At 45.3% G+C, this 26,935-nt stretch overlaps 1 protein-coding gene across 1 annotated transcript in view; it reads left to right on the top strand.

Moving 5' to 3' along the window:
- LOC121279914 (sodium- and chloride-dependent creatine transporter 1-like) overlaps positions 1-26,935 on the top strand; it is a 320,312-nt gene that overhangs the window by 176,976 nt on the left and 116,401 nt on the right. Inside the window, exons 3-5 of the mRNA XM_041191475.1 lie at positions 418-549; positions 12,206-12,470; positions 18,488-18,620. Coding sequence (XP_041047409.1) covers positions 418-549; positions 12,206-12,470; positions 18,488-18,620 — 530 coding nt within the window. The remainder of the gene's footprint in view (positions 1-417; positions 550-12,205; positions 12,471-18,487; positions 18,621-26,935) is intronic.

The following is a 26,935-nucleotide window of genomic DNA, read 5'->3' as shown; positions in this document are numbered from 1 at the left end:
TATTTTAAGGGTGTAATATTGTAGGGCTGTTATATTGTAGGGTTATAATATTGTAGGCGTGTGATATTGTAGGTGTGTGATATTTTAAGGGTGTAATATTGTAGGGGTGCTAATCTGACTGCTGATTTGACCTCACCCCATTCCTACTGAGAGCTCCTTGTAGGCTCTTATATTCAGAACCTTTATCCCAGACACCCAAACTAATTCTGAAAATGATTCCTAAAGATAGCAACTAATATTTTGTGCGCCAATGTCCTGTACATCCTATGTAATACGTGGTAGCTAGGTGGAGGCTTTCAAACTCCCCAAATATTCAATGATGAGCGTGTGAGAGAAAATGACCCCAGATCCATGTCAGCTGCTAATCTGTAACTTGAAGAATAACTCAGTGTTTACCTGTTCCTTATATCTTCACAGGAGCCTTCCTTATCCCTTATTTGCTGATTGTTTTGGTGGGAGGAATCCCTGTTTTTTTCTTAGAGATTGCACTGGGGCAGTTCATGAAGCAGGGAGGTATTGGAGCGTGGAACATTGCACCCCTCTTCAAAGGTGAGAAACAAACCGGACAAAAAGCCTCTTATTTCATTCAGGTTGTCATTTGTGTGCACGAGAGAGAGACAGAGACAAAAAGGGAAAGGCAGGAAAATGGGGATAGAGACAAGAGAGGCAAAGAGAATCCGGGAGACAGGGAGAGAGTGAAGGGAGACAGAAAAATATGCAGAAGCAAAGAGAGGGGATGAGAGAGAAACACACAAAAAGTGAGAGTGAGAGAGAAAGAGAGAGAGAGAGGGATTGCTGGTCATTCTCAATCATTCATCCCCATTCCTAAATTCACCAGCTGCTCCTTCTGATCATTATGCCTTGCAGAATGTTCCAAAGGTCTTGTTGATGGGGGGATTACAGAATAAATGTAATGTGTTACTGTGTGTTTGTGTTAGGATGTTACTGCTTGTATGTCTGTGTGTTAGGATGTTACAGTTTGTATGTCTGTGTGTTAGGATGTTACAGTTTGTATGTCTGTGTGTTAGGATGTTACTGCTTGTATGTCTGTGTGTTAGGATGTTACGGTTTATATGTCTGTGTGTTAGGATGTTACAGTTTGTATGTCTGTGTGTTAGGATGTTACGGTTTATATGTCTGTGTGTTAGGATGTTACGGTTTATATGTCTGTGTGTTAGGATGTTACAGTTTGTATGTCTGTGTGTTAGGATGTTACGGTTTATATGTCTGTGTGTTAGGATGTTACAGTTTGTATGTCTGTGTGTTAGGATGTTACGGTTTATATGTCTGTGTGTTAGGATGTTACGGTTTGTATGTTTGTGTCTTAGGATGTTACAGTTTGTATGTTTGTGTCTTAGGATGTTATGGTTTGTATGTTTGTGTGTTAGGATGTTACAGTTTGTATGTCTGTGTGTTAGGATGTTACTGCTTGTATGTCTGTGTGTTAGGATGTTACGGTTTGTATGTTTGTGTCTTAGGATGTTACAGTTTGTATGTTTGTGTGTTAGGATGTTATGGTTTGTATGTCTGTGTGTTAGGATGTTATGGTTTGTATCTTTGTGTGTTAGGATGTTATGGTTTGTATGTTTGTGTGTTAGGATGTTATGGTTTGTATGTCTGTGTGTTAGGATGTTACGGTTTATATGTCTGTGTGTTAGGATGTTACGGTTTGTATGTCTGTGTGTTAGGATGTTACAGTTTGTATGTCTGTGTGTTAGGATGTTACCGTATGTATGTCTGTGTGTTAGGATGTTCCGGTTTGTATGTTTGTGTGTTAGGATGTTACGGTTTGTATGTCTGTGTGTTAGGATGTTAAGGTTTGTATGTCTGTGTGTTAGGATGTTACGGTTTGTATGTCTGCGTGTTAGGATGTTACGGTTTGTATGTCTGTGTGTTAGGATGTTACAGTTTGTATGTCTGCGTGTTAGGATGTTATGGTTTGTATGTTTGTGTGTTAGGATGTTACAGTTTGTATGTCTGTGTGTTAGGATGTTACGGTTTGTATGTCTGTGTCTTAGGATGTTACGGTTTGTATGTTTGTGACTTAGGATGTTACGGTTTGTATGTCTGTGTGTTAGGATGTTATGTTTTGTATGTCTGTGTGTTAGGATGTTACGGTTTGTATGTTTGTGTGTTAGGATGTTACGGTTTATATGTCTGCGTGTTAGGATGTTATGTTTTGTATGTCTGCATGTTAGGATGTTATGGTTTGTATGTTTGTGTGTTAGGATGTTACCGTATGTATGTCTGTGTGTTAGGATGTTATGGTTTGTATGTATGCATGTTAGGATGTTACAGTTTGTATGTCTGTGTGTTAGGATGTTACAGTTTGTATGTTTGTGTGTTAGGATGTTATGGTTTGTATGTTTGTGTGTTAGGATGTTACAGTATGTATGTCTGTGTCTTAGGATGTTATGGTTTGTATGTATGCGTGTTAGGATGTTACAGTTTGTATGTCTGTGTGTTAGGATGTTACAGTTTGTATGTCTGCGTGTTAGGATGTTACAGTTTGTATGTCTGTGTGTTAGGATGTTACAGTTTGTATGTCTGCGTGTTAGGAAGTTACAGTTTGTATGTCTGTGTATTAGGATGTTAAGGTTTGTATGATTGTGTGTTAGGATGTTATGGTTTGTATGTCTGTGTGTTAGGATGTTACGGTTTGTATGTCTGTGTGTTAGGATGTTACGGTTTGTATGTCTGTGTGTTAGGATGTTACAGTTTGTATGTCTGCGTGTTAGGATGTTATGGTTTGTATATTTGTGTGTTAGGATGTTACGGTTTGTATGTTTGTGTCTTAGGATGTTATGTTTTGTATGTCTGCGTGTTAGGATGTTACAGTTTGTATGTCTGTGTGTTAGGATGTTACGGTTTGTATGTCTGTGTGTTAGGATGTTACGGTTTGTATGTCTGTGTGTTAGGATGTTACGGTTTGTATGTCTGTGTGTTAGGATGTTACAGTTTGTATGTCTGTGTGTTAGGATGTTACAGTTTGTATGTCTGTGTGTTAGGATGTTACGGTTTATATGTCTGTGTGTTAGGATGTTACGGTTTATATGTCTGTGTGTTAGGATGTTACAGTTTGTATGTCTGCGTGTTAGGATGTTATGGTTTGTATGTTTGTGTGTTAGGATGTTACAGTTTATATGTCTGTGTGTTAGGATGTTACGGTTTATATGTCTGTGTGTTAGGATGTTACGGTTTAAATGTCTGTGTGTTAGGATGTTACGGTTTATATGTCTGTGTGTTAGGATGTTACAGTTTGTATGTCTGCGTGTTAGGATGTTATGGTTTGTATGTTTGTGTGTTAGGATGTTACAGTTTATATGTCTGTGTGTTAGGATGTTACGGTTTATATGTCTGTGTGTTAGGATGTTACGGTTTAAATGTCTGTGTGTTAGGATGTTACGGTTTATATGTCTGTGTGTTAGGATGTTACGGTTTATATGTCTGTGTGTTAGGATGTTATGGTTTGTATGTTTGTGTGTTAGGATGTTACAGTTTGTATGTCTGTGTGTTAGGATGTTACGGTTTGTATGTCTGTGTGTTAGGATGTTACGGTTTGTATGTTTGTGTCTTAGGATGTTACAGTTTGTATGTTTGTGTGTTAGGATGTTATGGTTTGTATGTCTGTGTGTTAGGATGTTATGGTTTGTATCTTTGTGTGTTAGGATGTTATGGTTTGTATGTTTGTGTGTTAGGATGTTATGGTTTGTATGTCTGTGTGTTAGGATGTTACGGTTTATATGTCTGTGTGTTAGGATGTTACGGTTTGTATGTCTGTGTGTTAGGATGTTACGGTTTGTATGTCTGTGTGTTAGGATGTTACCGTATGTATGTCTGTGTGTTAGGATGTTCCGGTTTGTATGTTTGTGTGTTAGGATGTTACGGTTTGTATGTCTGTGTGTTAGGATGTTAAGGTTTGTATGTCTGTGTGTTAGGATGTTACGGTTTGTATGTCTGCGTGTTAGGATGTTACGGTTTGTATGTCTGTGTGTTAGGATGTTACAGTTTGTATGTCTGCGTGTTAGGATGTTATGGTTTGTATGTTTGTGTGTTAGGATGTTACAGTTTGTATGTCTGTGTGTTAGGATGTTACGGTTTGTATGTCTGTGTCTTAGGATGTTACGGTTTGTATGTTTGTGACTTAGGATGTTACAGTTTGTATGTTTGTGTGTTAGGATGTTACAGTTTGTATGTTTGTGTGTTAGGATGTTACGGTTTATATGTCTGCGTGTTAGGATGTTATGTTTTGTATGTCTGCATGTTAGGATGTTACAGTTTGTATGTCTGTGTGTTAGGATGTTACAGTTTGTATGTTTGTGTGTTAGGATGTTATGGTTTGTATGTTTGTGTGTTAGGATGTTACGGTATGTATGTCTGTGTGTTAGGATGTTATGGTTTGTATGTATGCGTGTTAGGATGTTACAGTTTGTATGTCTGTGTGTTAGGATGTTACAGTTTGTATGTCTGTGTGTTAGGATGTTACAGTTTGTATGTCTGCGTGTTAGGAAGTTACAGTTTGTATGTCTGTGTATTAGGATGTTAAGGTTTGTATGATTGTGTGTTAGGATGTTATGGTTTGTATGTCTGTGTGTTAGGATGTTACGGTTTGTATGTCTGTGTGTTAGGATGTTACGGTTTGTATGTCTGTGTGTTAGGATGTTGCAGTTTGTATGTCTGTGTGTTAGGATGTTACGGTTTGTATGTTTGTGTCTTAGGATGTTATGTTTTGTATGTCTGCGTGTTAGGATGTTACAGTTTGTATGTCTGTGTGTTAGGATGTCACAGTTTGTATGTCTGTGTGTTAGGATGTTACGGTTTGTATGTCTGTGTGTTAGGATGTTACAGTTTGTATGTCTGTGTGTTAGGATGTTACAGTTTGTATGTCTGTGTGTTAGGATGTTACAGTTTGTATGTCTGTGTGTTAGGATGTTACGGTTTATATGTCTGTGTGTTAGGATGTTACGGTTTATATGTCTGTGTGTTAGGATGTTACAGTTTGTATGTCTGCGTGTTAGGATGTTATGGTTTGTATGTTTGTGTGTTAGGATGTTACAGTTTATATGTCTGTGTGTTAGGATGTTACGGTTTATATGTCTGTGTGTTAGGATGTTACGGTTTAAATGTCTGTGTGTTAGGATGTTACGGTTTATATGTCTGTGTGTTAGGATGTTACGGTTTATATGTCTGTGTGTTAGGATGTTACGGTTTGTATGTCTGCGTGTTAGGATGTTACGGTTTGTATGTTTGTGTGTTAGAATGTTACAGTTTGTATGTTTGTGTGTTAGGATGTTACAGTTTGTATGTCTGCGTGTTAGGATGTTACAGTTTGTATGTCTGTGTGTTAGGATGTTATGGTTTGTATGTTTGTCTGTTAGGATGTTACAGTTTGTATGTCTGTGTGTTAGGATATTATGGTTTGTATGTCTGCGTGTTAGGATGTTACAGTTTGTATGTTTGTGTGTTAGGATGTCACGGTTTGTATGTTTGTGTGTTAGGATGTTACAGTTTGTATGTCTGCGTGTTAGGATGTTACAGTTTGTATGTTTGTGTGTTAGGATGTTACAGTTTGTATGATTGTGTGTTAGGATGTTACAGTTTGTATGTTTGTGTGTTAGGATGTTACAGTTTGTATGTCTGTGTGTTAGGATGTTACAGTTTGTATGTCTGCGTGTTAGGATGTTACAGTTTGTATGTTTGTGTGTTAGGATGTTACAGTTTGTATGTCTGTGTGTTAGGATGTTACACTTTGTATGTCTGTGTGTTAGGATGTTACAGTTTGTATGTCTGCGTGTTAGGATGTTACAGTTTGTATGTTTGTGTGTTAGGATGTTACAGTTTGTATGTCTGTGTGTTAGGATGTTACACTTTGTATGTCTGTGTGTTAGGATGTTACAGTTTGTATGTCTGCGTGTTAGGATGTTACAGTTTGTATGTTTGTGTGTTAGGATGTTACAGTTTGTATGTCTGTGTGTTAGGATGTTACGGTTTGTATGTTTGTGTGTTAGGATGTTACAGTTTGTATGTCTGTGTGTTAGTATGTTACGGTATGTATGTTTGCCTGTTAGGATGTTATGATTTGTATGTTTGTGTGTTAGGATGTTATGGTTTGTATGTCTGTGTGTTAGTATGTTACAGTTTGTATGTTTGTGTGTTACGATGTTACAGTTTGTATGTCTGTGTTAGGATTTTACGGTTTGTATGTCTGTGTGTTAGGATGTTACAGTTTGTATGTCTGCGTGTTAGGATGTTATGGTTTGTATGTCTGTGTGTTAGGATGTTACGGTTTGTATGTCTGTGTGTTAGGATGTTACGGTTTATATGTCTGTGTGTTAGGATGTTACGGTTTGTATGTCTGTGTGTTAGGATGTTACACTTTGTATGTCTGTGTGTTAGGATGTTACAGTTTGTATGTCTGTGTGTTAGGATGTTACACTTTGTATGTCTGTGTGTTAGGATGTTACGGTTTGTATGTCTGCGTGTTAGGATGTTACGGTTTGTATGTCTGTGTCTTAGGATGTTACGGTTTGTATGTCTGTGTGTTAGGATGTTACGGTTTGTATGTCTGTGTGTTAGGATGTTACACTTTGTATGTCTGTGTGTTAGGATGTTACGGTTTGTATGTCTGTGTGTTAGGATGTTACACTTTGTATGTCTGTGTGTTAGGATGTTACGGTTTGTATGTCTGCGTGTTAGGATGTTACGGTTTGTATGTCTGTGTCTTAGGATGTTACGGTTTGTATGTCTGTGTGTTAGGATGTTACGGTTTGTATGTCTGTGTGTTAGGATGTTACACTTTGTATGTCTGTGTGTTAGGATGTTACGGTTTGTATGTCTGTGTGTTAGGATGTTACGGTTTGTATGTCTGTGTGTTAGGATGTTACAGTTTGTATGTCTGCTTGTTAGGATGTTACAGTTTGTATGTCTGTGTGTTAGGATGTTACAGTTTGTATGTCTGTGTGTTAGGATGTTACGGTTTGTATGTCTGTGTGTTAGGACGTTACAGTTTGTGTGTCTGCGTGTTAGGATGTTACGGTTTGTATGTTTGCGTGTTAGGATGTTACGGTTTGTATGTTTGTGTGTTAGTATGTTACACTTTGTATGTCTGCTTGTTAGGATGTTACAGTTTTTATGTCTGCGTGTTAGGATGTTACGGTTTGTATGTTTGTGTGTTAGTATGTTACACTTTGTATGTCTGCTTGTTAGGATGTTACAGTTTTTATGTCTGTGTGTTAGGATGTTACACTTTGTATGTCTGCTTGTTAGGATGTTACAGTTTTTATGTCTGTGTGTTAGGATGTTACACTTTGTATGTCTGCTTGTTAGGATGTTACAGTTTTTATGTCTGTGTGTTAGGATGTTACACTTTGTATGTCTGCTTGTTAGGATGTTACAGTTTTTATGTCTGTGTGTTAGGATGTTACACTTTGTATGTCTGCTTGTTAGAATGTTACAGTTTGTATGTCTGTGTGTTAGGATGTTACGGTTTGTATGTCTGTGTGTTAGGATGTTACAGTTTGTATGTCTGTGTGTTATGATGTTACAGTTTGTATGTCTGTGTGTTAGGATGTTACAGTTTGTATGTCTGTGTGTTAGGATGTTACAGTTTGTATGTCTGTGTGTTAGGATGTTACAGTTTGTATGTTTGTGTGTTAGGATGTTACAGTTTGTATGTCTGCGTGTTAGGATGTTACAGTTTGTATGTCTGTGTGTTAGTTTGTATGTCTGCGTGTTAGGATGTTACAGTTTGTATGTCTGCGTGTTAGGATGTTACAGTTTGTATGTTTGTGTGTTAGGATGTTACGGTTTGTATGTTTGTGTGTTAGGATGTTACGGTTTGTATGTCTGCGTGTTAGGATGTTACAGTTTGTATGTTTGTGTGTTAGGATGTTACGGTTTGTATGTCTGCGTGTTAGGATGTTACAGTTTGTATGTCTGCGCGTTAGGATGTTACAGTTTGTATGTTTGTGTGTTAGGATGTTACGGTTTGTTTGTCTGTGTGTTAGGATTTTACGGTTTGTATGTTTGTGTGTTAGTATTTTACGCTTTGTATGTCTGTGTGTTAGGATGTTACAGTTTGTATGTCTGTGTGTTAGGATGTTACGGTTTGTATGTCTGTGTGTTAGGATGTTACAGTTTGTATGTCTGTTTGTTAGGATTTTACGGTTTGTATGTCTGTGTGTTAGGATGTTACAGTTTGTATGTCTGCGTGTTAGGATGTTATGGTTTGTATGTTTGTGTGTTAGGATTTTACGGTTTGTATGTCTGTGTGTTAGGATGTTACAGTTTGTATGTCTGCGTGTTAGGATGTTATGGTTTGTATGTTTGTGTGTTAGGATGTTACGGTTTGTATGTTTGTGTGTTAGGATGTTATGGTCTGTCTGTCTGTGTGTTAGGATGTTACAATTTGTATATCTGCGTGTTAGGTTGTTACGGTTTGTATGTCTGTGTGTTAGGATGTTACACTTTGTATGTCTGTGTGTTAGGATGTTACAGTTTGTATGTCTGTGTGTTAGGATGTTACACTTTGTATGTCTGTGTGTTAGGATGTTACCGTTTGTATGTCTGCGTGTTAGGAGGTTACGGTTTGTATGTCTGTGTCTTAGGATGTTACGGTTTGTATGTCTGTGTGTTAGGATGTTACGGTTTATATGTCTGTGTGTTAGGATGTTACGGTTTGTATGTCTGTGTGTTAGGATGTTACAGTTTGTATGTCTGCTTGTTAGGATGTTACAGTTTGTATGTCTGTGTGTTAGGATGTTACAGTTTGTATGTCTGTGTGTTAGGATGTTACGGTTTGTATGTCTGTGTGTTAGGATGTTACAGTTTGTGTGTCTGCGTGTTAGGATGTTACGGTTTGTATGTTTGCTTGTTAGGATGTTACGGTTTGTATGTTTGTGTGTTAGTATGTTACACTTTGTATGTCTGCTTGTTAGGATGTTACAGTTTGTATGTCTGTGTGTTAGGATGTTACACTTTGTATGTCTGCTTGTTAGGATGTTACAGTTTGTATGTCTGTGTGTTAGGATGTTACAGTTTGTATGTCTGTGTGTTAGGATGTTACGGTTTGTATGTCTGTGTGTTAGGATGTTACAGTTTGTGTGTCTGCGTGTTAGGATGTTACAGTTTGTATGTTTGCTTGTTAGGATGTTACGGTTTGTATGTCTGTGTGTTAGGATGTTACGGTTTGTATGTCTGCGTGTTAGGATGTTACAGTTTGTATGTTTGTGTGTTAGTATGTTACACTTTGTATGTCTGCTTGTTAGGATGTTACAGTTTGTATGTCTGTGTGTTAGGATGTTACACTTTGTATGTCTGCTTGTTAGGATGTTACAGTTTGTATGTCTGCGTGTTAGGATGTTATGGTTTGTATGTTTGTGTGTTAGGATGTTTTGGTTTGTATGTCTGTGTGTTAGGATGTTATGGTTTGTATGTTTGTGTGTTAGTATTTTTCGCTTTGTATGTCTGCATGTTAGGATGTTACGGTTTGTATGTTTGTGTGTTAGGATGTTACAGTTTGTATGTCTGTGTGTTAGGATGTTACGGTTTGTATGTCTGTGTGTTAGGATGTTACGGTTTGTATGTTTGTGTCTTAGGATGTTACAGTTTGTATGTCTGTGTGTTAGGACGTTCAGTTTGTATGTTTGTGTGTTAGGATTTTACGGTTTGTATGTCTGTGTGTTAGGATGTTACAGTTTGTATGTCTGCGTGTTAGGATGTTACGGTTTGTATGTCTGTGTGTTAGGATGTTATGGTCTGTCTGTCTGTGTGTTAGGATGTTACAATTTGTATGTCTGTGTGTTAGGATGTTACACTTTGTATGTCTGCTTGTTAGGATGTTACAGTTTGTATGTCTGTGTGTTAGGATGTTACGGTTTGTATGTCTGTGTGTTAGGATGTTACACTTTGTATGTCTGCTTGTTAGAATGTTACAGTTTGTACGTCTGTGTGTTAGGATGTTACAGTTTGTATGTCTGTGTGTTAGTATGTTACGGTTTGTATGTCTGTGTGTTAGGATGTTACACTTTGTATGTCTGCTTGTTAGGATGTTACACTTTGTATGTCTGCTTATTAGAATGTTACAGTTTGTACGTCTGTGTGTTAGTATGTTACGGTTTGTATGTCTGTGTGTTAGGATGTTACACTTTGTATGTCTGCTTGTTAGGATGTTACACTTTGTATGTCTGCTTATTAGAATGTTACAGTTTGTACGTCTGTGTGTTAGGATGTTACAGTTTGTATGTCTGTGTGTTAGTATGTTACGGTTTGTATGTCTGTGTGTTAGGATGTTACACTTTGTATGTCTGCTTGTTAGGATGTTACACTTTGTATGTCTGCTTATTAGAATGTTACAGTTTGTACGTCTGTGTGTTAGTATGTTACGGTTTGTATGTCTGTGTGTTAGGATGTTACACTTTGTATGTCTGCTTGTTAGGATGTTACACTTTGTATGTCTGCTTATTAGAATGTTACAGTTTGTACGTCTGTGTGTTAGGATGTTACAGTTTGTACGTCTGTGTGTTAGAATGTTACAGTTTGTATGTCTGTGTGTTAGTATGTTACGGTTTGTATGTCTGTGTGTTATGATGTTACAGTTTGTATGTCTGCTTGTTAGGATGTTACACTTTGTATGTCTGTGTGTTAGGATGTTACGGTTTGTATGTCTGCGTGTTAGGATGTTACGGTTTGTATGTCTGTGTGTTAGGATGTTACAGTTTGTATGTCTGCGTGTTAGGATGTTACGGTTTGTATGTCTGTGTGTTAGGATGTTACGGTTTGTATGTCTGTGTGTTAGGATGTTACAGTTTGTATGTTTGCGTGTTAGGATGTTATGGTTTGTATGTCTGCGTGTTAGGATGTTACGGTTTGTATGTCTGTGTGTTAGGATGTTATGGTTTGTATGTCTGTGTGTTAGGATGTTACGGTTTGTATGTATGTGTGTTAGGATGTTACGGTTTGTATCTTTTTGTGTTACGACGATGGGGTTTGCTCAGGGATTTCTTGCAAGGAGATGTTTTCTACTTGACCTGTTTACCTAAGCCTCATTGTGTGAATGGGACAGAGACTAACAGTTAGAGCCAGGCTCTTCAGGAATTAAATTTGTAAACTAGGAGGATTTGAAGTCTTCCGCAAATGCCAATTGATGCCCAATCACTTGTTAATTTTAAATCTGAGGTTCAGAGACTTTCGTTAGCCAATTGTATTAAGGGATATGGGTTGATGGTGTTGGTCACATGATCTTATTGTAAGGCAGGTTCAACTCAAGCGGCTGATTGGCCTCCTCCTGTACCAATGTTCCTAAGTAAAGACCAATTTTGGCTTTGTGGTTTAATGCCCAGTCTGGCTGTCTGTTCATACTCGGTGCTGGCAGATGCTGTATCCACACTGAGCCTGAAGAAGCTGTATCAGAACGGTAGCAATCCCCCTGCCTTGTCTTTCCCTGATTGGCTCTCTAAGAAGAGATTGGGAATGACACTCAACAGATTGACATTGAGATGACTCCCGGATATTTGGTTGTCCTGGAGACAGTATTTATGGGATGGAGGTGTCCACAGAGTGAAGTCCTCAAACTCAGAATCCTGGGGTGAGAAGCCACTGAAATGGAGCCACTCTGTAATGGGACAGTGTATCCACCTGAGATCAGAAACCCAACATGGGGAAGGATTAAAACAATGACACTCAGCAGGAGAATGCATCAAACCAATTTCAGGAGCTTTTGGGACCATTATGTAAAATCAGAAAAGTATAATGAACTCAAAGTCTGTCTAATTATCTGTGTTCCCGCAGCACAGAGTAAGCCCATTTGGCCATCGTGCCTGAGGTGATGCGATCTATCGTAAAGTAGAGAGCGATTGGGCTCCAGTTCCCAGCCCTTATCCCACTATCCTAACCCTCATCCCTATCCCTGTGTCCTGGAAGCCAGACACATTCTCAAACATTCCTCTCTTTCCCAGGGTCTCAGACTTGTGGAGCTCCTCACTCTGCTCAGTTTCTTCAACAATTTACAGGATTCGAATAGCCTGGAATCATTTAATAATCACATCTTGGTGCAGATCTTCTTTCCCGTACTTTGTCTGGTGTATCCTGCACTGAGGGGCATTCAGCTAACGTGTGGCACCTCACACAAAGCGAGCCACGTCAACCAACCACCACCTTAGATGAGCTTTTGAAAAATTTCTTCACCCTGTGTTTCTCCCTTTTGCAGGTTTGGGCTTCGCTTCCATGGTGATAGTGTTTTTCTGTAACACCTATTACATCATGGTGCTTGCATGGGGCTTGTATTATCTTATCCATTCCTTCACCAATAATCTTCCTTGGGCAACGTGTGGAAACTCATGGAACACTCCAGAATGCACCGAAGTCTTCCGGCATGATCAGTGCCACAACGGGACCATCACTAATGCCACCGCTTCTAACATTAGCTGTGACGAGCTGGTGGATAAACGCTCCCCCATCACTGAATTCTGGGAGTAAGTCTGAAAGATCCACATTGAATTTAAAGTGAACTTGCTCATGGTCTCTCTAAAACATTTTGCTTTGTTCATAGTTTCATTCAGTAATGTCAAAACATTAATGCAAAGAAAGTAATTTCTGATGAACACAAATCCAGTGACACAGATACAGCATGGGGTTAGATACAGAGTAAAGCTCCCTCTACACTGTCCCCATCAAACACTCCCAGGACAGGTACAGCACGGGGTTAGATACAGAGTAAAACCCCCTCTACACTGTCCCCATCAAACACTCCCAGGACAGGTACAGCACGGGGTTAGATACAGAGTAAAACTCCCTCTACACTGTCCCCATCAAACACTCCCAGGACAGGTACAGCACGGGGTTAGATACAGCGTAAAGCTCCCTCTACACCGTCCCCATCAAACACTCCCAGGACAGGTACAGCACGGGGTTAGATACAGAGTAAATCTCCCTCTACACTGTCCCCATCAAACACTCCCAGGGCAGGTACAGCACAGGGTTAGATACAGAGTAAAACTCCGTAAGTATGCTATGATTGACTCCTGATCATGTAATTGTTTTCAATATAACATCTTGTAATGATTTTTTCCCCATGTACTGAAGGCAGCCAGTGTCCAGCCTTCCTGATCAGTGGCTGTCACTCTGGCTGGTGACGAGCCATTGGCACTCTCACTGGACTGATAGCCCCTGTGGGGGGCTCCCACTGTCATTAATAACACAGCCACTTCATTCTCTGCTGTTTGTCAAACTCAGAGGCCAGGTCTCCAATAGCCCATGGTTACCAGTGACATGCATTTTCTGCTGATGTCAGGTTATACAAACAAGGAGCAGGATTAGGCCATTCAGCCCCTCGAGCCTGCTCCGCCATTTAATAAGATCATGGCTGGTCTGATAGTAACCTGGAATTTGCATCCCACCCACCCCCCAATAACCTATCATCCCCTTGCTTACCAAGAATCTATCCAGCTCTACCTTAAAAATATTCAAAGACTCTGCTTCCACCACCTTTCCAGGAAGGGAGTTCCAAAAAATCTCGACCCTCGGAGATAAATTTTTGCCCCATCTCTGTTTTAAATGGGTGACCCCTTATTTTTAAACAGTGACCCCTAGTTCCAGATTCTCCCACAAGAGGAAACATATTATCCACATCCACCCTTTCACGATCCCTCAGGATCTTAAATGTTTCAATCAAGTCACCTCTTACTCTTCTAAACTCCAGTGGGTACAAACCTAACCTGTCCAACCTTTCCACATAAGACAACCCACCCATTCCAGGTATTAGTCTGCTGAACATTCTCCGAACTGCTTCCAATGCATTTACATCCTTCCTTAAATAAGGTGACTGATATTGTACACAGTACTCCAGATGTGGTCTCACTGGTGCTCTGTATAACTGAAGCATAACCTCCCTACTTTTATATTCAATTCCCCTCACAATAAATGATAACATTCTATTAGCTTTCCTAATAACCTGCTGTACCTGTATATTAACCTTTTGTAATTCATGCACTGGGACACCCAGATCCCTCTGCACCTTAATCAGATCAGCAACATTCAGGCTGGTGAGTAGGCAAAGCTGAGCTGGAGTTCGATGTGGAGAAAGTGTGAGGTCAACCACTTTAGATCCAAGAAAGATGGATCTCAGTAGTTTTTAAATGGTGAGATAGCGAAACCTGTGAGGAACAGAGAGATCCCAGGGTAAAAACACACGATCATTGGGAGGTCCCTGTGTCCCAGACCCATGGGGCAGGATTTTATGTCCCGCGGGCAGGAATGTACCCAGCCTGATCAGGTGTTAAACAGCGAACAAGGACATCGAGTGAACGTCCCGGGTCATCGAGGACTCGTCTGATGTTTTGGTTGACGGGTGTGTGTGAGAGTCGGCAGCGATTAAGAGGCTATTAAGGCCATTAATCAATTAATTTAAACCTATTTTCCGCTGCCCAGTGGGTGAATGGCCCAGGCAGCCTTTGGGTTTTTAGGGAACCTCTTCCATGGGTGGGATGAGGTTTCCAACCTTTATTTATAAGAACAATAAAAGTGTTTTGATATAATTTTTATCAGGTTAATGTTGATGTGAGTGAATCCTCTAGGGAAATGATTTTCACATTTTCAAAGTCTTCATTTTTGTTTTACAATTCTCCAGCTGCACCCCCACCCCCACCCCTCGCTCACCCCCAACATCTCCCCCCACCCCCACCCCCACCCCCAACACCTCCCTCCCCCTCCCCCTCCACCTCCACACCCCCCCCACACCCCCTCCCACCCCCTCCCCCTCCCAACCCCACCCCCTCCCCCACCCTGACAGCGCTGAGATTCTCATGCTGGCCGATGGTTATATTTGACCAGCGTGCAATCAGGGTCCGGTTCCGATTGAGGGCGATGGACCCTTTCCCGGCAGCTCCTGGGTCCCGCTCGCTGCACAACCTGAAAGCCCTGTCCATGGGTTACAGACATTACCGGTTCAAGACCCACAGCAGCTATGGACAAGTGGACAATCTGCTGGTGAATCCTTCCAACAGTTTGTTACTAATCCCTGAGGGGAGAAAGTGTGTGTGAAGCTACAAAACAAACAGACAGAGGTCATTAAAGGTTATTGCACAGGCAGATTATAGTTTAAATGGCCATTTATTATAGGACTTGATCTCAAGAAGAGTTGAATGCAAAGTGATGGGAGTTATACTACACCCTTTAATAACCCACCCTGTCTAATCCCACTCTCCCCCTCACTCCCCACACCCTTTAATATCCCACCCAGTCTAATCCCACTCTCCCCCTCACTCCCCACACCCTTTAATAACCCACCCAGTCTAATCCCACTCTCCCCCTCACTCCCCGCACCCTTTAATATCCCACCCAGTCTAATCCCACTCTCCCCCCGCACCCTTTAATATCCCACCCAGTCTAATCCCACTCTCCCCCTCACTCCCCGCACCCTTTAATATCCCACCCAGTCTAATCCCACTCTCCCCCTCACTCCCCGCACCCTTTAATAACCCACCCAGTCTAATCCCACTCTCCCCCTCACTCCCCGCACCCTTTAATAACCCACCCAGTCTAATCCCACTCTACCCCCCACTCCCCACACCCTTTAATATCCCACCCTGTCTAACACCACTCTCCCCCCCACACCCCACACCCTTTAATAACCCACCCTGTCTAATCCCACTCTCCCCTCACTCCCCACACCCTTTAATATCCCACCCTGTCTAACACCACTCTCCCCCCCACACCCCACACCCTTTAATATCCCACCCAGTCTAATCCCACTCTCCCCCTCACTCCCCGCACCCTTTAATATCCCACCCAGTCTAATCCCACTCTACCCCCTCACTCCCCGCACCCTTTAATAACCCACCCTGTCTAATCCCACTCTCCCCCCACACCCCACACCCTTTAATATCCCACCCTGTCTAATCCCACTCTCCCCCTACTCCCCGCACCCTTTAATATCCCACCGAGGCTAATCCCACTCTCCCCCTCACTCCCTGCACCATTTAATATCCCACCCTGTCTAATCCCACTCTCCCCCTCACTCCCCGCACCATTTAATAACCCACCCAGTCTAATCCCACTCTCCCCCTCACTCCCCACACCCTTTAATATCCCACCCTGTCTAATCCCACTCTCCCCCTCACACCCCACACCCTTTAATATCCCACCCAGTCTAATCCCACTCTCCCCCTCACTCCCCGCACCCTTTAATATCCCACCCAGTCTAATCCCACTCTCCCCCTACTCCCCACACCCTTTAATATCCCACCCAGTCTAATCCCACTCTCCCCCTACTCCCCACACCCTTTAATATCCCACCCAGTCTAATCCCACTCTCCCCTCACTCCCCGCACCCTTTAATATCCCACCCAGTCTAATCCCACTCTCCCCCTACTCCCCACACCCTTTAATATCCCACCCAGTCTAATCCCACTCACTCTCCGCACCCTTTAATATCCCACCGAGGCTAATCCCACTCTCCCCCTCACTCCCCGCACCCTTTAATATCCCACCGAGGCTAATCCCACTCTCCCCCTCACTCCCCGCACCCTTTAATATCCCACCCAGTCTAATCCCACTCTCCCCCTACTCCCCACACCCTTTAATATCCCACCCAGTCTAATCCCACTCACTCTCCGCACCCTTTAATATCCCACCGAGGCTAATCCCACTCTCCCCCTCACTCCCCGCACCCTTTAATATCCCACCGAGGCTAATCCCACTCTCCCCCTCACTCCCCGCACCCTTTAATATCCCACCCAGTCTAATCCCACTCTCCCCCTCACTCCCCACACCCCATCCCACCCAGTCTAATCCCACTCTCCCCCTCACTCCCCGCACCCTTTAATATCCCACCCAGTCTAACCCCACTCTCCCCTCACTCCCCGCACCCTTTAATATCCCACCCAGTCTAATCCCACTCTCCCCCTCACTCCCCGCACCCTTTAATATCCCACCCAGTCTAATCCCACTCTCCCCCTCACTCCCCGCACCCTTTAATATCCCACCCAGTCTAATCCCACTCTCTCTCTCACTCCCCGCACCCTTTAATAACCCACCCAGTCTAATCCCGCTCTCCCCCTCACTCCCCGCACCCTTTAATAACCCACCAAGTCTAATCTCACTCTCCCCCTCACTCCCCACATTGTTTAATATCCCACCCAGTCTAATCCCACTCTCCCCCTCACTCCCCACATTGTTTAATATCCCACCCAGTCTAATCCCACTCTCCCCCTCACTCCCCGCATCCTTTAATATCCCACCCTGTCTAATTGCACTCTCCCCCTCATTCTCCGCACCCTTTAATATCCCACCCAGTCTAATCCCACTCTCCCCCTCACTCCCCACACCCTTTAATATCCCACCCAGTCTAATCCCACATCCCCTCACTCCCCGCACCCTTTAATATCCCACCCTGTCTAATCCCACTCTCCCCCTCACTCCCCACACCCTTTAATATCCCACTCAGTCTAATCCCACTCTCCCCCTCACTCCCTGCACCCTTTAATATCCCACTCAGTCTAATCCCACTCTCCCCCTCACTCCCCACACCCTTTAATATCCCACTCAGTCTAATCCCACTCTCCCCCTCACTCCCTGCACCCTTTAATATCCCACCCAGTCTAATCCCACTCTCCCCCTCACTCCCCACACCCTTTAATATTCCACCCAGTCTAATCCCACTCTCCCCCCACTCCCCACACCCTTTAATAACCCACCCAGTCTAATCCCACTCTCCCCCTCACTCCCCGCACCCTTTAATATCCAACCCTGTCTAATCCCACTCTCCCCCCACTCCCCACACCCTTTAATAACCCACCCAGTCTAATCCCACTCTCCCCCTCACTCCCCGCACCCTTTAATATCCCACCCAGTCTAATCCCACTCTCCCCCTCACTCCCCACACCCTTTAATAACCCACCCAGTCTAATCCCACTCTCCCCCCACACCCCACACCCTTTAATAACCCACCCAGTCTAATCCCACTCTCCCCCTCACTCCCCGCACCCTTTAATATCCAACCCTGTCTAATCCCACTCTACCCTCACTACCCGCACCCTTTAATATCCCACCCGGTCTAATCCCACTCTCCCCCTCACTCCCCGCACCCTTTAATAACCCACCCAGTCTAATCCCACTCTCCCCCTCACTCCACACACCCTTTAATAACCCACCCTGTCTAATCCCACTCTCCCCCCACACCCCACACCCTTTAATAACCCACCCAGTCTAATCCCACTCTCCCCCTCACTCCCCGCACCCTTTAATATCCCACCCTGTCTAACACCACTCTCCCCCCACTCCCCACACCCTTTAATAACCCACCCTGTCTAATCCCACTCTCCCCCTCACTCCCCGCACCCTTTAATATCCCACCCTGTCTAACACCACTCTCCCCCCCACACCCCACACCCTTTAATAACCCACCCTGTCTAATCCCACTCTACCCCCCACTCCCCACACACTTGGAAAGAATTTTCTGGATGTTTGTTGAACGTCTCATTAACCCTTTCAGGAGGAAAGTGCTGCGAATCTCGGTTGGAATTGATCATCTCGGAACGATCAACTGGCAGATGCTCCTGTGTGTCCTTGCGACCTGGATTATTGTCTACTTCTGTATCTGGAAAGGTGTGAAGTCAACAGGGAAGGTATGAAGCATCTCAGTTCCACTGTTACCCGGCGCCTGTTTCTCTTTCACCGGGGGTTGGCAACTCTATAGCACTGCTGTACTGGTGAAACTGTACCCCATTGAGAGTCAGTGTGTGTGGAACTGTACCCCAGTGAGAGTCAGTGTGTGTGGAGCTGTACCCCAGTGAGAGTCAGTGTGTGTGGAGCTGTACCCCAGTGAGAGTCAGTCTGTGTGGAACTGTATCCCAGTGAGAGTCAGTGTGTGGGGGACCCGTACCCCAGTGAGAGTCAGCGTGTGTGGGACTGTAGCCCAGTGAGAGTCAGTGTGTGTGGGACTGTACCCCAGTGAGAGTCAGTGTGTGTGGGACTGTACCCCAGTGAGAGTCAGTGTGTGTGTGGGACTGTACCCCAGTGAGAGTCAGTGTGTGTGGAACTGTACCCCAGTGAGAGTCAGTGTGTGTGGGACTGTACCCCAGTGAGAGTCAGTATGTGTGGGACTGTACCCCAGTGAAAGTCAGTGTGTGTGGGACTGTACCCCAGTGAGAGTCAGTGTGTGTGTGGAACTGTACCCCAGTGAGAGTCAGTGTGTGTGGGACTGTACCCCAGTGAAAGTCAGTGTGTGTGGGACTGTACCCCAGTGAGAGTCAGTGTGTGTGGAACTGTACCCCAGTGAGAGTCAGTGTGTATGTGGAACTGTACCCCAGTGAGAGTCAGTGTATGTGGGACCCGTATCCCAGTGAGAGTCAGTGTGTGTGGAACTGTACCCCAGTGTGAGTCAGTGTGTGTGGAACTGTACCCCAGTGTGAGTCAGTGTGTGTGGAACTGTACCCCAGTGAGAGTCAGTGTGTGTGGGACCCATACCCCAGTGAGAGTCAGTGTGTGTGGAACTGTACCCCAGTGTGAGTCAGTGTGTGTGGAACTGTACCCCAGTGAAAGTCAGTGTGTGTGGGACCCATACCCCAGTGAGAGTCAGTGTGTGTGGGACTGTACCCCAGTGAGAGTCAGTGTGTGTGGAACTGTACCCCAGTGAGAGTCAGTGTCTGTGCAACTGTACCCCAGTGAGAGTCAGTGTGTGTGGGACTGTACCCCAGTGAGAGTCAGTGTGTGTGGAGCTGTACCCCAGTGAGAGTCAGTGTGTGTGGAACTGTACCCCAGTGAGAGTCAGTGTGTGTGGAACTGTACCCCAGTGAGAGTCAGTGTGTGTGGGACTGTACCCCAGTGAGAGTCAGTGTGTGTGGAGCTGTACCCCAGTGAGAGTCAGTGTGTGTGGAGCTGTACCCCAGTGAGAGTCAGTCTGTGTGGAACTGTATCCCAGTGAGAGTCAGTGTGTGTGGGACCCGTACCCCAGTGAGAGTCAGTGTGTGTGGAACTGTACCCCAGTGAGAGTCAGTGTGTGTGGGACCTGTACCCCAGTGAGAGTCAGTGTGTGTGGGACTGTACCCCAGTGAGAGTCAGTGTGTGTGGGACTGTACCCCAGTGAGAGTCAGTGTGTGTGGGACTGTACCCCAGTGAGAGTCAGTGTGTGTGGGACTGTACCCCAGTGAGAGTCAGTGTGTGTGGGACTGTACCCCAGTGAGAGTCAGTGTGTGTGGGACTGTACCCCAGTGAGATTCAGTGTGTGTGGAACTGTACCCCAGTGAGAGTCAGTGTGTGTGTGGAACTGTACCCCAGTGGGAGTCAGTGTGTGTGGGACTGTACCCCAGTGAGAGTCAGTGTGTGTGGGACTGTACCCCAGTGAGAGTCAGTGTGTTGGGACTGTACCCCAGTGAGAGTCAGTGTGTGTGGAACTGTACCCCAGTGAGAGTCAGTGTGTATGTGGAACTGTACCCCAGTGAGAGTCAGTGTGTGTGGAACTGTACCCCAGTGAGAGTCAGTGTGTGTGGGACCCGTACCCCAGTGAGAGTCAGTGTGTGTGGAACTGTACCCCAGTGAGAGTCAGTGTGTGTGTGACCTGTACCCCAGTGAGAGTCAGTGTGTGTGGGACTGTACCCCAGTGAGAGTCAGTGTGTGTGGGACTGTACCCCAGTGAGAGTCAGTGTGTGTGGGACTGTACCCCAGTGAGAGTCAGTGTGTGTGGGACTGTACCCCAGTGAGAGTCAGTGTGTGTGGGACTGTACCCCAGTGAGATTCAGTGTGTGTGGAACTGTACCCCAGTGAGAGTCAGTGTGTGTGGGACTGTACCCCAGTGAAAGTCAGTGTGTGTGGGACTGTACCCCAGTGAGAGTCAGTGTGTGTGTGGAACTGTACCCCAGTGAGAGTCAGTGTGTGTGGGACTGTACCCCAGTGAGAGTCAGTGTGTGTGGGACTGTACCCCAGTGAGAGTCAGTGTGTATGTGGAACTGTACCCCAGTGAGAGTCAGTGTATGTGGGACCCGTATCCCAGTGAGAGTCAGTGTGTGTGGAACTGTACCCCAGTGTGAGTCAGTGTGTGTGGAACTGTACCCCAGTGTGAGTCAGTGTGTGTGGAACTGTACCCCAGTGAGAGTCAGTGTGTGTGGGACCCATACCCCAGTGAGAGTCAGTGTGTGTGGAACTGTACCCCAGTGTGAGTCAGTGTGTGTGGAACTGTACCCCAGTGAAAGTCAGTGTGTGTGGGACCCATACCCCAGTGAGAGTCAGTGTGTGTGGGACTGTACCCCAGTGAGAGTCAGTGTGTGTGGGACTGTACCCCAGTGAGAGTCAGTGTGTGTGGGACTGTACCCCAGTGTGAGTCAGTGTGTGTGGAACTGTACCCCAGTGAAAGTCAGTGTGTGTGGGACCCATACCCCAGTGAGAGTCAGTGTGTGTGGGACTGTACCCCAGTGAGAGTCAGTGTGTGTGGAACTGTACCCCAGTGAGAGTCAGTGTCTGTGCAACTGTACCCCAGTGAGAGTCAGTGTGTGTGGGACTGTACCCCAGTGAGAGTCAGTGTGTGTGGAGCTGTACCCCAGTGAGAGTCAGTGTGTGTGGAGCTGTACCCCAGTGAGAGTCAGTGTGTGTGGAACTGTACCCCAGTGAGAGTCAGTGTGTGTGGAACTGTACCCCAGTGAGAGTCAGTGTGTGTGGAACTGTACCCCAGTGAGAGTCAGTGTGTGTGGGACCTGTACCCCAGTGAGAGTCAGTGTGTGTGGGACTGTACCCCAGTGAGAGTCAGTGTGTGTGGGACTGTACCCCAGTGAGAGTCAGTGTGTGTGGGACTGTACCCCAGTGAGAGTCAGTGTGTGTGGAGCTGTATCCCAGTGACAGTTAGTTTGTGTGGCGCTGCACCCCAGTCAGAGTCAGTGTGTGTGGAACTGTACCCCAGTGAGATTCAGTGTGTGTGGAACTGTACCCCAGTGAGAGTCAGTGTGTGTGGAGCTGTACCCCAGTGACTGTCAGTGTGTGTGGGACTGTACCCCAGTGAGAGTCAGTGTGTGTGGGACTGTACCCCAGTGAGAGTCAGTGTGTTGGGACTGTACCCCAGTGAGAGTCAGTGTGTGTGGAACTGTACCCCAGTGAGAGTCAGTGTGTTGTGGAACTGTACCCCAGTGAGAGTCAGTGTTTATAGAACTGTACCCCAGTGAGAGTCAGTGTGTGTGGGACCCTTACCCGAGTGAGAGTCAGTGTGTGTGGAACTGTACCCCAGTGAGAGTCTGTTTTTGGAACTGTACCCCAGTGAGTGTCAGTGTGTGTGGGACTGTACCCCAGTGAGAGTCAGTGTGTGTGGGACTGTACCCCAGTGAGAGTCAGTGTGTGTGGGACTGTACCCCAGTGAGAGTCAGTGTGTGTGGGACTGTACCCCAGTGAGAGTCAGTGTGTGTGGGACTGTACCCCAGTGAGATTCAGTGTGTGTGGAACTGTACCCCAGTGAGAGTCAGTGTGTGTGGGACTGTACCCCAGTGAAAGTCAGTGTGTGTGGGACTGTACCCCAGTGAGAGTCAGTGTGTGTGTGGAACTGTACCCCAGTGAGAGTCAGTGTGTGTGGGACTGTACCCCAGTGAGAGTCAGTGTGTGTGGGACTGTACCCCAGTGAGAGTCAGTGTGTATGTGGAACTGTACCCCAGTGAGAGTCAGTGTATGTGGGACCCGTATCCCAGTGAGAGTCAGTGTGTGTGGAACTGTACCCCAGTGTGAGTCAGTGTGTGTGGAACTGTACCCCAGTGTGAGTCAGTGTGTGTGGAACTGTAACCCAGTGAGAGTCAGTGTGTGTGGGACCCATACCCCAGTGAGAGTCAGTGTGTGTGGAACTGTACCCCAGTGTGAGTCAGTGTGTGTGGAACTGTACCCCAGTGAAAGTCAGTGTGTGTGGGACCCATACCCCAGTGAGAGTCAGTGTGTGTGGGACTGTACCCCAGTGAGAGTCAGTGTGTGTGGAAATTTACCCCAGTGAGAGTCAGTGTGTGTGGAGCTGTACCCCAGTGGGAGTCAGTGTGTGTGTAACTGTACCCCAGTGACAGTCAATGTGTGTGGGACCCATACCCCAGTGAGAGTCAATGTGTGTGTGGAGCTGTGCCCCAGTGAGAGTCAGTATGTGTGGAGCTGTACCCAGTGAGAGTCAGTGTGGGTGTAGCTGTACCCCAGTGAGAGTCAGTGTGTGTGGAGCTGTACCCCAGTGAGAGTCAGTGTGTGTGGTACTGTACCCCAGTGAGAGTCAGTGTGTGTGGAGCTGTACCCCAGTGAGAGTCAGTGTGTGTGGAACTGTACCCCAGTGAGAGTCAGTGTGTGTGGAACTGTACCCCAGTGAGAGTCAGTGTGTGTGGAACTGTACCCCAGTGAGAGTCAGTGTGTGTGGAGCTGTACCCCAGTGAGAGTCAGTGTGTGTGGAGCTGTACCCCAGTGAGAGTCAGTCTGTGTGGAACTGTATCCCAGTGAGAGTCAGTGTGTGTGGGACCCGTACCCCAGTGAGAGTCAGTGTGTGTGGAACTGTACCCCAGTGAGAGTCAGTGTGTGTGGGACCTGTACCCCAGTGAGAGTCAGTGTGTGTGGGACTGTACCCCAGTGAGAGTCAGTGTGTGTGGAACTGTACCCCAGTGAGAGTCAGTGTGTGTGGGACTGTACCCCAGTGAGAGTCAGTGTGTGTGGGACTGTACCCCAGTGAGAGTCAGTGTGTGTGGGACTGTACCCCAGTGAGAGTCAGTGTGTGTGGGACTGTACCCCAGTGAGATTCAGTGTGTGTGGAACTGTACCCCAGTGAGAGTCAGTGTGTGTGTGGAACTGTACCCCAGTGGGAGTCAGTGTGTGTGGGACTGTACCCCAGTGAGAGTCAGTGTGTGTGGGACTGTACCCCAGTGAGAGTCAGTGTGTTGGGACTGTACCCCAGTGAGAGTCAGTGTGTGTGGAACTGTACCCCAGTGAGAGTCAGTGTGTATGTGGAACTGTACCCCAGTGAGAGTCAGTGTGTGTGGAACTGTACCCCAGTGAGAGTCAGTGTGTGTGGGACCCGTACCCCAGTGAGAGTCAGTGTGTGTGGAACTGTACCCCAGTGAGAGTCAGTGTGTGTGTGACCTGTACCCCAGTGAGTGTCAGTGTGTGTGGGACTGTACCCCAGTGAGAGTCAGTGTGTGTGGGACTGTACCCCAGTGAGAGTCAGTGTGTGTGGGACTGTACCCCAGTGAGAGTCAGTGTGTGTGGGACTGTACCCCAGTGAGAGTCAGTGTGTGTGGGACTGTACCCCAGTGAGAGTCAGTGTGTGTGGGACTGTACCCCAGTGAGATTCAGTGTGTGTGGAACTGTACCCCAGTGAGAGTCAGTGTGTGTGTGGAACTGTACCCCAGTGGGAGTCAGTGTGTGTGGGACTGTACCCCAGTGAGAGTCAGTGTGTGTGGGACTGTACCCCAGTGAGAGTCAGTGTGTTGGGACTGTACCCCAGTGAGAGTCAGTGTGTGTGGAACTGTACCCCAGTGAGAGTCAGTGTGTATGTGGAACTGTACCCCAGTGAGAGTCAGTGTGTGTGGAACTGTACCCCAGTGAGAGTCAGTGTGTGTGGGACTGTACCCCAGTGAGAGTCAGTGTGTGTGGGACTGTACCCCAGTGAGAGTCAGTGTGTGTGGGACTGTACCCCAGTGAGAGTCAGTGTATGTGGGACTGTACCCCATTGAGAGTCAGTGTGTGAATGATTAGGAGAGAATTATTTTGAGAACATTCCTCCTCATTCCTCTGTAAACAACTTAACATCGAGACATAGAAACTAGGAGCAGGAGTAGGCCATTCAGCACCTTCCAGCATACTCCACCATTCATTATGATCATGGCTGATCCTCTAACTCAACACCTTGGTCCCGCTCTGTCTCCATCCCCCTTGAAGCCCTTAATATCCAAAAATCTATGAATTTCTTTCTTGAATATTTATTCCCACTCTCTGTTTCCAGTCTGTCAACCAATTCTCAACCCATGCCAGTATATTACCCCCTATCCCATGTGCTTTAATGTTGCCCACTAGCCTCTTATGTGGGACCTTATCAAAAGCCTTCTTGAAATCCAAATACACCACATCCACTGGTTCTCCCTTATCTATTCTACTAGTTACATCCTCAAAAAACTCCAGTAGATGTGTTAAGCATGATTCCCCTTTCATAAACCCATGGTGACTTTGTCTAATCCCGTCAATGCTTTCCAAGTGTTCTGTTAACATATCTTTTATAATAAACTCTAGCATTTTCCCCACTACTGATGTTCGGCTAACTGGTCTGTAACTCTCTGTTTTTTCTCTTCCTTTTTTAAATAGTGGGGTTACATTTGCCACCCTCCAATCTGTAGGAACTGCTCCAGAGTCTATAGAATTTTGGAAGATGACCACCAATGCATCCAATATTTCCAGGGCCACTTCCTTTAGTACCCTGGGGTGTAGATTATCAGGCCCTGGGGAGTTTTCAGCCTTTAACCCCATTAATTTCTCTAGCACCATTTTTTTACTAATACCGATTTTCTTTAATTCCTCCCTTGGCTCCCTAATATTTCTGGGAAATTATTTGTGTCCTCTTTTGTGAAGACAGAATCAAAATATGTTCAATTCTTCTGCCATTTCTTTGTTCCCCACTATAATTTCCCCCATTTCTGACTGTAAGGGACCTATATTTGCCTTTGTTAATCTTTTTCTCTTCACATATTTATAGAAGCTTTTACAGTCAGTTTTTATGTTCCCTGCAAGTTTACTCTCAAACTCCATTTTCTCCTTCTTGATCAATCTTTTTGTTCACTTTTGCTGAATTCTAAGCTGTTCCCAATCCTCAGGCTTACTGCTTTTTCTGGCAATTTTATATGTCTCCCCTTCGGATCTAATACTATCCCTAATTTCTTTTGTAATCCACGGTTGAGCCACCTTTCCTGTTTTATCTTTGCGCCAGACAGGAATGAATAATTGTTGTAATTCATGCATACGTTCCTTAAATATTAGCCATTGTCTATCCACTGTCAACCCTTTTAGTAAGGTTCCCCAATCCATCATTGCCAACTCACACCTCATACCCTCGTAGTTCCCTTTATTTAGATTCAGGACACTAGTTTCAGATTCAACTTCTTCACTCTCCATCCTAATGAACAATTCGATCATTTTATGGTTGCTCTTCCCCAAGGGACCCTGCGTGACAAGATTGTTAATTAATCTTTTCGCATTACACAATACCCAGTCTAGTATAGCCGGCTCTCTAGTTGGTTCCTCGATGTATTGGTCTAAAAAACCATCATGTACACACGCTAGGAAACCCTCCTCCACAGTATTATTGCTAGTTTGGTTTGTCCAATCTATATGTAGATTAAAGTAACCAGTGATTACAGCTGTATCCTTATTGCATGTGTCTCTAATCTCGTGCTTAATGCCTTCCCTTACATCTCCGTTACTGTTTGGGGGCCTATAGACAACCCCCACCAACGTTTTCTGCCCCTTGGTGTTTCTTATCTCCACCCAAAGAGATTCCATATCGTGATTTTCCGAGCCAATATCCTTCCTCACTATTGCTTCTCTTCTTGCCTCCTCCATTTCCAAATCATTCTACAGCCCAAGACAAGCTCCAAGTACGGCCCCCATTACTGCACCAGGCTACCTCCTGATTGGCCACCCCAACTCCTCTGACCTCCTTGTCAGGGTCTAGTACCACTCCCTTGCGAAGCCAGACACTTGTCTGAACTCCCCCAATAACACTGAACACTGTCCTTTCCAACATCTGTACAGCAGAAGAACAGAGTCCAAAAAGCAAAGCCTTATCCAGCTCTCCAATCCCTTTAGGTAGTGGTGGGGTTTGGGGCGGGGAACAGAAAATCACTCTTGTAGCTAAACACATGTTCACCTGAGTGTGATTAACAGAGAATGTTAACAGGACCTGCGAGTACAAAATGGCAGATCCAGCACTAACTCAGCATTGAAGACATCTATCCTGTCACAC

This window comes from Carcharodon carcharias, chromosome 7 (genome assembly GCF_017639515.1).
Source record: "Carcharodon carcharias isolate sCarCar2 chromosome 7, sCarCar2.pri, whole genome shotgun sequence".
Taxonomy (NCBI): domain Eukaryota; kingdom Metazoa; phylum Chordata; class Chondrichthyes; order Lamniformes; family Lamnidae; genus Carcharodon; species Carcharodon carcharias.
The sequence above is the reverse complement of the archived record's forward strand: the minus strand, read 5'-3'. Positions and strand labels throughout refer to the sequence as shown.